The sequence below is a fragment of the Cygnus olor genome, chromosome 13 (genome assembly GCF_009769625.2).
Source record: "Cygnus olor isolate bCygOlo1 chromosome 13, bCygOlo1.pri.v2, whole genome shotgun sequence".
Lineage (NCBI taxonomy): Eukaryota > Metazoa > Chordata > Aves > Anseriformes > Anatidae > Cygnus > Cygnus olor.
In genome coordinates this window covers 14920003-14935761 of record NC_049181.1, presented here as the reverse complement: position 1 = coordinate 14935761, position 15759 = coordinate 14920003, and the positions used below count along the sequence as shown (strand labels likewise).

General features: G+C 43.1%; 1 protein-coding gene across 4 annotated transcripts in view; it reads right to left on the bottom strand.

The window, feature by feature from the left end:
• ENOX2 (ecto-NOX disulfide-thiol exchanger 2) overlaps positions 1 to 15759 on the bottom strand; it is a 50592-nt gene that overhangs the window by 13927 nt on the left and 20906 nt on the right. For all 4 annotated transcript variants that reach the window (XM_040572295.1, XM_040572297.1, XM_040572296.1 and 1 more), the window contains 4 exons: positions 11804 to 12010; positions 9011 to 9244; positions 7578 to 7790; positions 5952 to 6058 (listed from right to left, as the gene is read on the bottom strand). In XM_040572295.1, coding sequence (XP_040428229.1) covers positions 5952 to 6058; positions 7578 to 7790; positions 9011 to 9244; positions 11804 to 12010 — 761 coding nt within the window. The remainder of the gene's footprint in view (positions 1 to 5951; positions 6059 to 7577; positions 7791 to 9010; positions 9245 to 11803; positions 12011 to 15759) is intronic.

The following is a 15759-nucleotide window of genomic DNA, read 5'->3' as shown; positions in this document are numbered from 1 at the left end:
TCTCCCTACCTGATGTCAGTTTACCCAAACTTCACTCAGATTATACACCCCAGGAACAGCTGTAGGAGAAAAGACACAGAAGACCTACTTATGAAATAAAATCAATGTCCAGTTCTTTGCAGATTTTACTCTAACGGCCTGAAGCTTTCAAAAACTCTGCTTGCTAGCACCAAACACACCTCAACCAAGCTCAGCCAAAAGGCAAAATGAGCGTGCTTTCAGTTTGGGTGTGTGGATACCTTGGAGACTGCAATGGGAAGAGGGTAAGAACAAGGCAGACCAAGGCATGAGGGACAGGGCTGGCTGCAGTTCCAAAACACCTGCTGCCTGCCCTGGGGACCAGGCATAAAATGGGGTTGAAAATTGTAGAAAAATTTTCCTTCTGTTTTTAACCAACTCTGCCCAATAGCTAAAATCCTAAAGTGACCTTGAAGCTGGAGGAGCCTGCAGCGAGCACAACACACAGAGGGGCCAAGCTTAGCTTGGACATGCCAGGGTTTACCAGGGCCCTGACCAAGCAGGCCATGGCTGCTCTGTGTCTGAGGGGGAGCCCTGCATGGAGGAGGGAAAAGCACCAGAGGACAAATACTTGAACAAAGCCCTTCCAAAACAAGGACAGAAGGCAGCTGGTAGTTACCGTACTGTAATGTTTCACCAAGTCTCAAGCTGCCATGGCTTCTTAATGAGCTACCCTCAGCTACAGGACCCACCTGCAAAGCCATCTTACATCACCACTGACATAGCAGCAAAGATAAAACCCTGGCCCCAGCCCAGTGACTCCCCAGTACACACCCATTCCCCGAGCTGTCCTCCAGGCTTTCCTCTGATGCTATCACCCACAGGATTAAATTCCAACAAAAGCTGTAGCAATAAGATGCATATTAGGGGTCCACCTTCCTTTAAGAAAAGACCCTGATAAGGGAAAGAAAGCTGAGCCTAGTAGCAAGTGTCTCCGTAAGAGGCCTCACCACTGGTCTCACTGCCTCTTCGCACTGGGAGAACTTACCTTGGAACAAAAGACCACTCCAAATGGAGAGAGCGCTCCCACCCCAGTCACGGTAAGCAATTTCAGGCAAGCAGAAAAGAAAACAGAAGTGCTAGGGCTCAAAGAAGAGGCATAACCTGAATCAAGACTCTCCAACTATCTTTTTTGGTATAAAAAAAAACCATGAGCTCCTCCTTTACATCTGCTAAGAAAGGATTGACTAAGTGGGATTGGGAAAGAAAGTCTCAGAAGTGCAGTCTCATGGGAAGGTTCACAGATGCAAAATTCCCAGGAAAACTGTCATTGTAGAGGATCAATCACCTGTTTTTTTGTTTGTTTGTTTGTTTTTTTTTTACCAAAGTTGGATATTATCCAACTCTACAGATATTCAGATTTTTCTCAGGTTGCAGCTATGCTGAAAGACGGCCTGCACATACCTACCCCACAGTCACAAATGACTTCTGGATAAACAGTTACCACCAACTTGTCAACTTTGCCTAGATCAAGTTTACATTTGATGTTAAAAGATCTTTATGGTGAAAGATGACTTCTGGCTTTTTTGGAATAAACTTGTTTTCTAAGTTTCTTACTACAAACTCAATACATCAGAAAAACACAGAATCACAGGAAGATTTATGCTGTAAGCGATCCCCCCCCTAAAGTGTCTAAGTTAATCCCTGCCATGTTCAAAGAAGTGCTCCCTGCAACCCCAGACCAAGCTGCCCAGGACCTTACCCAAAACTCAGCAAAATCCCCATCTTTGCAGATGAGCAAAACCCAGCTATCTCTTTGGGCTCTTCTCCAGAGCTGCACTGGTTTTCAGGAAGAGAACTTGGCCTTAAACCAAACGTGCCACAACAACCGTTGTGACATGTGCCCATTGCCTCTCACCCTCATGCTGTGCGCCTCTGAGACCATCCCTGCCCTCTTCGTGGGGCCTTTATAGAATCACAGAACATCCGAGTTGAAAGGGACCCATAGGATCATCAAGTCCAACTCCTAGGTCCCCAAAGGACCACCCAAAAACCAGACCCTATGTCTGAGAGCATTGTCCAAATGCTTCATGAACTCCAGCAGGCTCGGTGCCGGGACCACTTACTTCCCTGGGGAGCCTGTCCCAGTGCCCGACCACCTCTGGGTGAAGAACTTTCTCCTGATATCCATCCTGAACTGCCCACTGTTGCAGCTTCAGGCCATTCCACTTTAAATAGTGGAAAGCTGCTGGTGGGGGCCCTTCAGCTTCTTCTCCAGGTTACAAAAGTCCAGCTCTCTTAACATCCTGGCAGGTATCTGCTGAGCTCCCTCTGATTCACTGTCATCTTTGTCATACGGGTGGTGGAGACAAGAGAGGGGGCAAAGCCAGACAGAGCAGTGCAACTGTGGTTTCCCTGGTGCCAAGCAGAGGAGAAGAATCAAGTCCAATCTCATTGCTCAAACACAGGCTGGTTAAGTGCACTTTCTTTTAAAGAGCCTCTCTCCAGCAAAAACTTAGTCTGTTCACAGTAAGCTACATTCTTTAATACACTCCTTTTAATAACCAAGGAATTGTTACGCAGTTGCTGCTGCTTAACCTCCAAGCAAATAAAGGCTGTGATATTTTCCACTGATCAGTCTCATTGTTATGAATTTCCTGATCTCTATCCACATAAATAAATAAATAAATGATTGCTCGACCTTATTGAAAATTATCATAATTTATTCTCCAACATCCCACGTGATGATGAGTGAAGAGCAGCAAGGTGATGGATATGTCCACAACCCCAAACAATTCTCCTTTAGTATACAATTTCTATGGTGTTATAGTCTTGTAAGTAGAATGTGCAGAGAAGATACTGTGTCACTAATTCTGTACTACCCACAACGCATGAGTAGTGTGGAAGACAAATCTAAGTCGTCACAGGAACGTTCCTAACAGAAATAAACAGAACCCAAGTAGAAAACTTTATCATGTTTCTACTTTGCAGACAAATCACGTTCTTATCTCAGATCTATCATTTATTTATGCATTTGCAGATGGGATATGTGTAGGGAGGTTTAATCAGATACTTGATGCACTTTTTTGGTTGGTAATGTTACATATACATTGGAATATCAACGGTTCACCATTTTATTAAATATTAAATTTGACTTACACTAGAAAATAAGGATGATGTATGTCACAAGCATTTTGCACTTGCACCTGAGAGTGCTGGATTAAGTACCATTTCACCAAAGCAACCCTGCAAGATCTGTCCTATATGAAAGTATACACTGATCCACTTCTTTCATTTCCATGCCCTAGATTAAACAATCACATCTTTCACAGAAATTATCATCCTTCAGAGAATAAAAGCTTTCTCTTTAAACGCTCATAATTACAGGCTTAGTTAAAAGAAAAGATGTGATCTTAATACAGGTAAGAGTAAAAACACAGAGTAATGTTTTCAGAGGTGGTTTAAGCAAAGCTGTTTTGCTTTACACTGAAACAAGGCCAGGCAGATCCACACAGGTCTGAGACAGGTTTAGGACTTCATGAAGATCCGGTGATAACCTACAGACAGCTCTGGAGCTATCACAGGTCATGGTTGGTAAGCATGGTGTTCTTGCAGAGTTGTAGCTACCTAACATAATCAGTGAACTCATTTAATACTGTAGCTTTTGAATACAAAAAATGGAGTATTTTAAAAATATTTAAAATATTTTTGTGCCATTTCTTCTTCCCTGTTCAGAACATTATCAGTAAAGACGTGATGATGGAAGTCTCCTTCCATATCCCTCAGAACACACTATATAGCACTGGGGTGCTCTTACCACACAGAGTACTTTGGTACAGCCTAGCCTTCAAATGCCTGAAAGAAATCAATGTATGAGTTCTGTTCTACAACATTCAATAAGTTCCAAAGTGCATGAAAGGTGCAGAAGTGTCCTGCAGAAAGCTACGTGCCTAGCCTGGCATGCTCCTGGGATCTGAGTAGAATTTATGTGCTCTCTGGCTTGGTGCTCCACCAGGAGAGACCTTTGCGACAGACACCACAATACTGCAGAACAGGATTTCAACATCACACTGAAAGAGCAACTGAACAAGATGCTGTGGTTAAAAAGCTATCCTTCCTCTTTATTTGCTATTTTACTGCTTATATATTTGAGTTCTTTTTACTGTGAATAAACAAACACTTCAGAATGCACATCTCTTTAACCACAGCCTTTGCTGGGGTGGGTGTCATGAAGTGTCTCCAGACTTTCAGTTCTACCTGATCTATGCAGACACACATAGCTCCTGTGCTAGAAATACTGAGTCCGATCCATAACTGGGAGTTAAAACATCTGGTCTTCCAGAGAATTATTGGGCAGCACCAGGCAAACACTTCTTCATCCACTACCTCTCCTATCCCCATCTCAAGATGATAAAACCCACTGATGACTGCACAGGGCTCTGAGAAGTCACACAATGAGGTCCAGCAGTCAGTAACCTTTGCTTTCCAAGCAATGAAACCAAAACAAAGAAAGAAGAAAATCCAAAGCCATCAAGCAGACTAGGATTTCTCACCCAAACCTGACTACTCAGCAGTGTATGGAGACAAGACACTGTCACCTATTTACACATCTGTCATGGGAACACTTAGACAGTAGTGCTAAACATCCAACTCCTTTCAAGTCCTTCAGCCAAGGATGCCACCTTACCCATTCAGACTGATATTCTTCTCAGCACGGCTTTGGGGAACACTGGAAACCAACTGGGCTGTAAATCATCTTAAGGGTATGCTGAGATGAGAAAGCATATGCTTTGCCAAATTTTTGAAACATAAATGACAACATCTCTAAATTGCTAGAATTTTCACGGTGAATAAAAAATTACTATCTAAACACAGCAGGGTTACTTTAAAAGGCAGGTACTTTTCACAGCAGGTTTTTGTTTTGTTGTTGTTTGCTTTTTCCTGCTGCTTAGAAGACATCTGTGTATTGCCAGAAGTAAAAACTGATTCAAGCCTCATGCAACTTAAAAAGGTTAATGAGCAAGAAAAATACAACTTCTTGCTTTTTCTTTCAAAACTATTCATACCCCAATGTGACAATACTTCTGTTACCACTTCGAGCATTAGCCTTTCTTAGGAAGGAACACAAAAATGAGATTCTATGGAAGAAGAGCTCTAACCTACCATGAGGCTCTTCTGTTCCTCTTGGAAGCCCTCCACATTCCCAGGAGCACAACAATCTCCTCCAGCCTTCCTCAGGCCAGACACAAAGCATCAAGATGTGCTCCACTGCCAGGTGCAGCCAAGCAACAGGACATCCCTACTACACAGGTGACAGAAGGCAGCACATATTTCATCTCAGACTCCAGGACAAATATCTGACAAAACCATCACTTTGCAAAGAGACAATCTTTCTTTATCTTAGGTTTATTTTTTCTGATGTTGTATCTGAATCAAATAAGATCAGACAAGGGACTGAAGACTATTCTTCCTCTTGCAGGAACAGCAGTTTGAGTAACATTCCTTCTTCCATCATCCCCACCCTTGCCACCATCTTCAAATCCTTTTTTCACTAACAATGTTGCTGCATGAGATAAATATATGAATATGAGAACATCTTGCCTCAAGTTTTCAAGACTGTCCAGCCGCAATCATTTCAATCTCTCAAATCTTTCAAGAAAAATGTGAAAAAAGCTGATCTCAGTGATGATACTTGTTTTCTTTAACATCTCTCTAGAAATACTTCTTGCTTTAACATTAAAAACAGTAGAAAACAGATCTATATTATTATTGTGCACAACTTCAATTGGCATACAGATCTTAATATATTGCTTCTAGTAACACAAGTACAACGAGCAAATTTATTACCTGCAACACAAGAGACGACTGACTAATTCCCATCTTACACTGTGAATTAAGATGTCATTACCCATGCGAGCATTGTGCAAACATAAAATCAATATCCTGACATGAAAGAGACTCGCTGGAGAATCTAACAATAGAAAATTACCAACCTCTGCTTGTTTGCACCACACGCTGATGTTCTTACGCTGAGCTTTCGTGAAATGGTCCCAAGCCTTTTGTTTGGAGGCAGAATGGTACACGGCCACTATCTGCTCGACTGTAGTATCAAATCAGCAGTCAAATCAGGCCAGAATATCATCCAGAGAGGGCGAACAAAAGAGTAAAGGAGTAAAAGAGTGGAATCAGGCAGGTGGTTTGGCTAACCTTTTGTCATAACACTACTGTGCTGAAGCCATGCTCAGGACTCTGTGCCTGGAAAGGAAAGTATGGCCTTCACCAGGCCACGATCAACTGGGAAAACTTCATCTGCACTCAACTGGAAAAAATGAAGGCATATGTTGCACTGAAAAAAAAAACATTTAAACACACTGAGCAACACTGCTTGTGAGTGCAACAGATACACCTAGGTAGCATTCGCTCTCTAACATTTCCTCTCACAACTGTGAAAGCTAGCACTTTGGATGTTCTTTGGCCCAGTGGGTCCAGTCCTAAAGAACACTGCAACAGCCTGAGCACTGCATCCAATCCATCAGCCATCAACTTTTTTGTTTCCTTAGGTTTATTGCTTCTAAAATATTTTTCTAAAAAATTTGCAGAGGTTTTTTTGAAATATGAAGTGCCTCTCCCAGGATGAGAATTCACCCAACAGCAGAAAGCACACCTAGCTGTTTTTTTCCCCACAAATGTAATCTTGTAGGAGGCATAACTCTTATGAAATAAAATCATATCTCTGCTATTTAGATTAACTATTAAATCTGAAAGTGTCTCAGATACCGCTAGGTGTTTTATAGAGATGAGTTGCATGCTGCTATTACTACTTACTGTGCAGTGCTTACTGTATTGTCTTCTGGACCACGTGCCCATATTTTTTTTACAGAATTAAAAAATAAATAAAAATAAGTGTCAGATAAGTAACAGCCAAAATTACTGAATATAAAACCAAAATTAATATTGTTCATATCCTAGCCAAGGAGCTCAAGGAGACTTAGTACAGTTATGGAAAAAGTACTCTTAAAATAATTAGACTTACTTAAAGAAGGGATGTGTAAGAGGCAATGAGTGGTTTGAGGAACTGTTATAAATCACATTCTGGAACAGACCCAATGACTCTTACTTGATTTCATGATTTAATAAAGTACTGGGACTTGAAAGACCAAAGTTCAAAATTCTACTCTGCAACACGTTTACACTGTAACTTCTTACATTGTGACTGAGAACAGAGTGTTGGGAACACTCTACTGCATCCTACCTTTGGTGAATAAATCCTGTACATTTCGCTGAGGCATCAGATTACCAGGAACTTACCTTGTCTGTACACAGAAGTGCAATGTTGAAAAGATGACAGAATTTCTAATAGACTATAATTAAAAGAGGAAAAAAATTAGGAATTCATGCTCTCCTCCCCCAAGATGCGGACTCTGACGTCAATGAAAAGTTCCACAAGAAAGTTCGGATAAGTTAATGACATAAGCTTATAAATTAACTGTAGCTGAGTAAAAAGGATTGCCATTTCTTTTTCCTGGAACTTTTTCAGTATGACCTCACCAGACTCTAGAAATTAAGTGCCTTCCCTACAACAACAGACAACCAACATTCAGTGCAAAAATACTACTCACACTGAACCAGAATCCCTGAGAGAGCAAGTTTGAATTTCTCTTTAGCTTCTTCCATCTCCTTCTCGTGAGCTGCCTTCTCATTTACCAGTCTGCGAATGTGGCTGTTGGCCGACTGAATCATAGAGTAGAAGTTGTTCGCAGTCCTTCTGTTCACTTCTCCACGCTCTATCCAGGTTAGCAAGGTCTGTACAGCTTCTGAGAACTTTGTGTCATCTGCAGCAAGAAAGGACATCTTTAGACCATGGAAGTACAAGTTTGCCTGTATAGATTTCAGATCCTTTCCCTGACGTCACTGAACTACTCTCTTTCAAAGGTTTCAAAGTTACTTATAGTGGCAAATCTGGATTCTTGAAAGCACAGTATTATCCAAACACAAGACTACACAAAGGAATGCAAGTCTAATATCAAGCTGACAGCAAACTGTCTTTCGAGGCACAAAAAGAAAGAGGAGAAAATCAACTGCTAAAAACCTACTGGAAAACTTCATATGCCTATTTAGACATATTCTTTCATGACAGTGAATATTCTCTGACTGGAAGAATCAGGCTACAGATGGGGTTTAGGCTTCATAAAAGGTCTTGGAACTTAGACCAGTCATTTTAACATAAACAAAAAAAAGTTTGGAAGAAACCGTTGTACTCAAATATACATTCGTTTTTACAAAAAGACAAACAATTCTGAAAAAGAGATGGCTGGGAGAGCAGCTCATGGCATAGAGCTGAGAGCTAGGCACAAGAGATGCACTAGTGCAGTAAGGCTTATGAGAATCTTCTGTTTATACTCAGAAGCCACAGGCAACACTGAGCAGCTTGTGTGCAGCCTGAGGGCTCAGTTTGAATGGACTTTCTTGGGAAAGCAAAAAATTGTATTATCCATCCTGTCTCACTGCCAAAATTCATATTCTAGTAAAGACCAACAATTAAAAACTTCAGCCCATATAGTTAATTAAATTATATTAAACACTGAAAAATCAAGAACATCACAGAGCCAGTAAATTAGATGAGGGTAGATGATAAAGAAATACACAACAAATGTGGCAGCTGTCACAATTGCAGATGGGGAGAAAGAGATGTATTCTTGATATTAAAACAACAACAAAAAAAATCCAGCAGCACACATCCTTGTATTAGCTGTTACAGGGTCACAAAAGGGAAGTCTATGCCACCTCTTCCAGAATACAAGTGATGAGATTTTAAAATCCATCTCTGTAACAGTCCAACAGTATTTTTCCCCCTATATTTTCTGTTTCCTTAATATTATAAGTAATCATCACCAGCTGTTCTTTGTGTAAACTTTAACATACAATGTGAAGCACGAGGGAAGTTACAAAGTTACACCATCACCTCAACTCAGTAAGAACACCACTGGAGAATACAACTCCCTACCTCAGTATCTGTGCAGACAAGTAGCTGCACGCCCGCAGAACCACTTACCTTTTAGTTTCTCAGCAATGATGCTGCACTCGTGGTCAGAGTAGTGGACAACAGGAGGTGGGGAGGGTGGACGGAAGCGTTCCTCTTCCAGCCTCCTACGATGGCGCTCCTCTCTTGCCAGCATCCGCTGCTTACATTCCCACTCATACAGATCATCCCGAGCCTGTGCAAAATCCACATGCAGGCGCCCAGTGTCCTTCTTGTCAGTGCTGGAGCCCAGCCTGATGCGATAGCCTGGTGGTGATGACAACAGTGTTCAGATAAGACAGGTGGCTTGCGCAGGGCAGTATCTCAGTCTCCATAAACCTAGTAGGACCCCCCTGCGACTCCCACAAAGCCAGCAAGTCCCTGAACGGAAGAGTTTATTGAAGAGCTTAGTGCACAGAGTGACTCTGGAAGTGGGACACTCTGGAGGTGGGACTATGCTCAGCTTCTCTCAAGGGGAAGGCAGAACTGCCTTGGATCCTTCCACACTTTGGCAAAAACTGGAAGTTTCGATGGGAAGATGGGAAATGAGAAGTGAAACACAGCGAAGAGGCTAACAAATGGAGATACTAGGATGGAAGTAATCTTTGGAACAAGCATCTGATGAGAGGGAGGAAAAAGGTCAACAACTGTGCATGTCTCCTGTGCGGGAGCAATTCTCACCAGCACTGTTTGCAGGACTCCTTTGCTGGATGCACATCAGACATGATAGAAGGCCCTCATCTGTGGTTAAGAAAGGCATAGGGGGGGATGTGTGGAAGAAAATATTAACTACAGAGAGACTTTGTGCAAAGAACAAACCCAGAAACAAAACAACAATTGTGCATGGAGGGCACTGATGACCGTGCACACAGCTATAACTTTGATCAGGGAGAACTATAGAGAATGCCTGGAGCTAAAGAGGCTGTATTGGGTTTCATGTAGTAGGGGTAACTGCCAAGAGGAAGTTTCCTCAATCTGAAGAACGAGGGGAGAGCAGTGGATATTGTCTTCCTGGACTTCGGTAAGATCTTGGAGAGTGGCCCCCATAAGATTCTCAGAGAGAAGCTGTTAAAATATGGGCTAGATAGACAGCAAGGTGGATCAAAAACCTGCTGAACAGCAAGACCCAAAGGGCAGTGGTCAGTGGCACAAAGTCTAGCTGAAGGCCTGTAACTAGCAGTGTACCCCATGGGTCAGTACTGGGTCCAGTCCAGTTTAACATCTTCATTAATGATCTGGATGATGCAGTGTGCACCCTCAGCAAGTTTGCAGACGACACCAAATTGAGAGGAGTGGCAGATGCACCAGAGGGCCATACGGCCATCCAGAGGGACCTGGACAGGCTGGAGAAACGGGCTGACAAGAACCTCATGACCAGGACATGCTGGGAGATACCCAGCTGGGAAACAGCCCAGAAGAAAAGGACCTGGGGGTACCGGTGGACATCAGCCTGAACATGAGCCAACAATGTGCCCTTGCCACAAAGAAGGCTAATGGTGTCCTGGGGTGCATTAGGCAAAGTATCACCAGCAGGTGGAGGTAGGTGATCCTTCCCCTCTGTTCAGCAGTGGTTAGGCCACACCTGGAGTTTTTTGTTTAGTTCTGAGTTCCTCAGTGCATGAGAGACATGGAGATACTGGAGAGAGTCTGGTGAAGGGCCATGAAAACAAGAAAGAAAATGGATGAAACTCATGAGTTTCAACAAGGCCAAGTGCAAGGTCCTGCATCGGGGCTAGGGCAATCCCAAGCCCAAATACAGGCTGGGCAGAGAATGGATTGAGAGCAGCCCTGATGAGAAGGACCTGGGAGTGTTGGTTGACACGAAGACCAACGTGAGCTGGCAATGTGCACTTGCAGCCCAGAAACCAACTGTATCCTGGGCTGCATCAAAAGCAGAGTTGCCAGCCAGGCAAGGGAGGGGATTGTCCCCCTCAGCTCTGCTCTTGTGAGAACCCACATGAAGCCCTGCATTCAGCTCTGGGGCCACCATCACAAGGAGGACACTGAGGTATTAGAATGAGTCCAGAGGAGGGCCACAAAGATGATGAAGGGGCTGGAGCACCTCTCCTATGAAGACAGGCTGAAAGAGTTGGGGCTGTTCAGCCTGGAGAAGAGAAGGCTCTGGGGAGACCTTACAGCAGCCTTCCAGTACCTAAAGGGGGCCTACAGAAAAACTGGGGAGGGACTCTGTCAGGGAGCGTAGTGATAGGACAAGGGATAATGGCTTTAAACTAGAAGAGGGAAGATATCTAATCTAAAGATATAAGGAGGAAATTCTCCACTATGAGTGTGGTGAGACACTGGAACAGGTTGCCCAGAGAAGCTGTGAATGCCCCATCCCTGGAGGTATTTAAGGACAGGTTGGATGGGGCTTTGAGCAACCTCATTTAGTGGGAGGTGTCCCTGCCCATGGCAGGGGTGTTGGAGCTAGCTGATTGTTAAGGTCCCTTCCAACCTAAGCCAGTCTGCGAGTCTATGAATTCACAGGTAAATGAGAGCTACTGCAAACTTTTAAAGGAACATTCAGCTTCCTCTATAGAATTTACTGGACATTTACCCATGTAAGATGGGGATGGACTCTGATTGTACCTCATCCTAATATTTTGCAGAGCACCCAAGGTAACAAAGCATTGCTATCTTTCCTATCAGGCAGTTTTCAGATATTTAAGCAGAATTGCAGCAATAGCACGAAAAGACATGAACTGACACAACATCAGACTAATCTTCCAATAGCAACAAACAAAGCCTTTCATTGTAATTATAAAGACATCGTTACATCTATATCTCAGAACTTTAAGCTGCCATAACAGACAGAAATACACCTACCAGAAAGATAAAGTGCCTTGTCCACCATGAATTCCTCAGCAAAGCGGATATGACAGAAATTCTTCTTACTCTTCCGAATAGCTATGACTTCTCCACACTGTTCAAACACTTCCATAATGATCTGCTCAGTCCCGTTTTCTGGCAGTCCTCCAACAAACACAGTCTTACAGCCTGGGGGCCTCTCTCTTGTTGCTGGAGGGGGCAGATCTGAAAACAGCAACAGAAAGAAAAGAGGCCAGGTTAGGTTTGTCTGAACACTTTCTATTCATTTGCCCACGTGCACTAACAGGGGTCCTGGATTCCTTCAAATGTATGATTAGCAATATTGTATTTGACTTGATTAACAAAGAGTTGTAGAAGCATTGCTGAGGTGCTCCACAAGAACAAACATTTACCATCCTGTTTCCAAACAAAAGACCTCAGGAGAGTGAAGCTCTCCAAACACTTTGCCTAAGGCTCACTGGTTCCTATCATAAAACTTGAGCAGCAGCTAGGACCTCAAAAAGTTATCACAGGAGGTGTTACACAAGCACAGCTTCAAGGACTGTCCAAACATACAGAATAAGTAGAAAACATATACAGAGGATTCTAAAGCTATACTGCAGTCTGTAAAGTCTGTGCCCTGACAGTATGCTGGCAGGATTTCTGCAGTCAGGGAAAGCCTTGCAAAGTGCTGTGGATTGTTTTGAAACAACCTTCATTTGCCCACATTGTGATCCCCAAATCCAAATATTATTTTTATTTAGGTATCTTGCACTGGATGCAGAGATGCAAGACCAGGACCCTGAACAACATTCAATGATCTGTCGGTTGAATAATGTGTATGGTACTGGACTGTGGCCGGTGTGCTAAGGGACAGGTAAGATAAGTAGTGTTGTGCTTAATTACCCTGGTGTGGTCTCTTACGGACAGGCACTTCCCAGACAGTGATGGAGCTGTCAGCTTTTCATCCTTCCACAGTGGGATGATCCTTGAACATTGCTGCCTTTCTGCATTACTTCCTGAAGAAGCCATTACTTCCTCTTCTTCCCCGTTGCCAATGGTAGGACATGTACAAATGGCACAAAGCTGCTGAACAATCCATGATTCTGTGATTTCAGCCATTGCCCAAGTAAGCACATTATCACCTGGCTGTTCTGATGGCAGGACATCAGGGCCATGAGCTGGGACTTAGAGGGCACAACAGGGAGTGTGAGCGTTACTTGTTTGCCAGCACAAAGAGATGCATTACACTGTTACACATTCAGAGGGTGGGAAGAGACTTGCAGTGCATCTTCATTCTGACATAGCATTGAAAATTTTTGAACTGGCTTGTAAACAGTTAATTAAAAATAAAAAGCTGTTTCCAGGACAGTTGGATGTTATTTTTCTTTTTTTCCTTTTGGTTCTTTGTTTTGGGGGAATGGTATACTAATTGATATATCACGAGACTAGGCATTACCAGAGTTTTACTTAAAATGCTGGGCACGGGAACATCACATACTCACTCCTGGGAGCCCATCAGATTTGGGTGCCATCTGGTGGCACCTTCTTGTGAATTATATAGTGACATGCAGCTGAAAAAAAAATCTCCTGCATCTTCTCCACATAATTAAAGTGTCATATTTCCAGGGAACATCACTGTTTCTGAAAAGATTAGGTAAGTTCCTCTTTTTCCAATTGAGGATTTCAAGGCTCTCCTATCTGAAACAGCCCCACAGACTTCTGCAGGGCCCCAACACTGTGGCTGAGCTACACAGGCTCAGGGGAGAAGTATGCCTGAGATTGCAGTTCATACTTCTATCTTTCCCTGTTCATAACTTTTATTTTTCTACTTGAAAATTTATTGTTGAGGCTTTACTGGGTGTGCTTCTCACTCTCTGCTTGTCTGGCAGTAAGTACACCTCACGGGATCTGGCACCTTCTTCTCTGAAAACAAGGCAAGCAAAGCCCTGCCTACCTAGCACACAGTAATCTCAGGAAGACTGGGGGAGTGCTTGCTGCCAAGTTGCTTGCATTAACATAAGGGCTCGTGCCAGGCTCTGCCATATGTTGGTACCCACTGCAGAAAGCAGACAAAGGGAACATGATTACGTGCAGCTCCTGTCAACCCCAGTAATGTGAACCAAGTGGAGGTGCCCCATTCCAACCACAGGGTGACAAACAGGCCATTAAAAGCTGTTAACTCATTTCACAAGTCTTACAAATAAGTATCTTGTGGTGGGAAATCCAGTCTCATGACAAGCACATCAAAATGGCCACACTACTGAGTGTTCAGTATTTTTCCTATTTTCTTCAAAGAGAAAACTAAGACTTCTAAGACCTGCCCTCTCTCTCTGCAATAGCACCTTCCGCTGTTCAAATCAGAGTCAGTTTAGTGAAGCGATAAATGAAGCAGCACAAGCCCGCATCCCGCTGATAATGCTGTGGTAGATCTGCAACCTCTGTTCCTGCTAAGCTGGCTAAAGGTAAGGAGGATTCAAAAGCAATTTCTACATCTTGACGTGAGCTTTGCTGACAGCATGTACAGGCTCCTGCAAATGTGAGATGCATTACTAAATCTTGGTTTGGCCAAGAACTATGTCCTTGCTCAACTGCCAACAGCCTCCCACTGCTACTGGTCTGCTCAGAGCAATAATACAGCACTGCAGTGCCACAGCTCAACACTGCTCTGTGGATGACGTTAATCACATTAGGTCACATATTTCTGATTTTCCAAGTCAAACACTTACTGTATCGCAGACAGGCATGTAACAAGGAGTGACCAAGGCCCCAGCACCAGTCAAAAAGATCAGAGGAGAATAAAACAGCCCCATGGAGTTCATGTTCTTTCCGGTGGGGAGGCAGAGCTGATCACAGGTTTAACTGATACAGTTAAGGTGTTGAGGAACATTTGTCCAATGTGCCCTTTGTAAGTACAGCCTTGTCCTCCCAGTCTCCTAGGTATACAAGTGTGCTGTGCACTTCCGTGGAACCTACCAAACTTTGCTCCATGTATAACAGAAGTATTCAGTATTGAGAAGCTCCCTCCTAAATCTGTAACGGCCTTGACAGCGTTGCTTAGATGTGATGTAGACCCAATACAAAACTTACGGCAAGATGTACATCATGCACTCTGAGAGCAGCTTGCACAGTTCATGTTTTTCATTATATATGCAACAAAAGAAAGCATTATAAAGCCTACAAGTAGGAATGCAAGCCAAACACAAGAAACGTTAATTACAGAAGCTTGAAGAAAGTGGTCTGCTCCCTTATGATATCCTCCCTCATGTGATAACTAGCTTTAGCAGAGGAAAAACGTCTGAACATATAAAGATTGCAATCTAGACCCCAGAAAGAGACCACCAAAACACTCAAAAAGATACAGACCTGCATTTTATTTTTACATAAAGACATGGTCTGAGGTTGCTTTCTGACAAAGAATGTAAGCCCACTGTCCCCAGAGCAGCAACAGGTCTCACAGTGATATTTGGCAAAATACTGACAAGCTCCAGGTTACCACCTAGCTGGCTGCTGGACTTAGCAGTCTTAAAAGGCCTAACAGACTCTCATGGCCACAACACTTTATTACTAATTACCAGACCAGGAACTAGCTTCACACCATCATTTGGCAAAACTAAACTAAACTCTGTACTGCAGCTGCACACGCTTCACACTTACCTCTCGAGCTACACCAGCACACACAGATCCATAGTACTACCTATAAAAGTGATGTTTATGTAATTATCTATGTAATTTAGGTTGTAACTCAGAAAACAAGAATGACATGTTCCCAGCAGGAACATTCTTTGATTCCCACTACAGAATAAGGACCACAGAAAGAAGTCAGGTAGGAAAGCTCCTTCCTCAGGAGCAACACTAATAGGAAGAGGAATCTAATATACCCATTATACTACATGCCAACACGGTAGCCTCCATTAAGAAGTGTTGAAAGCTGTCATTAGATGTTCAGTGAGGTTCAAGAACAATTTCAGGTT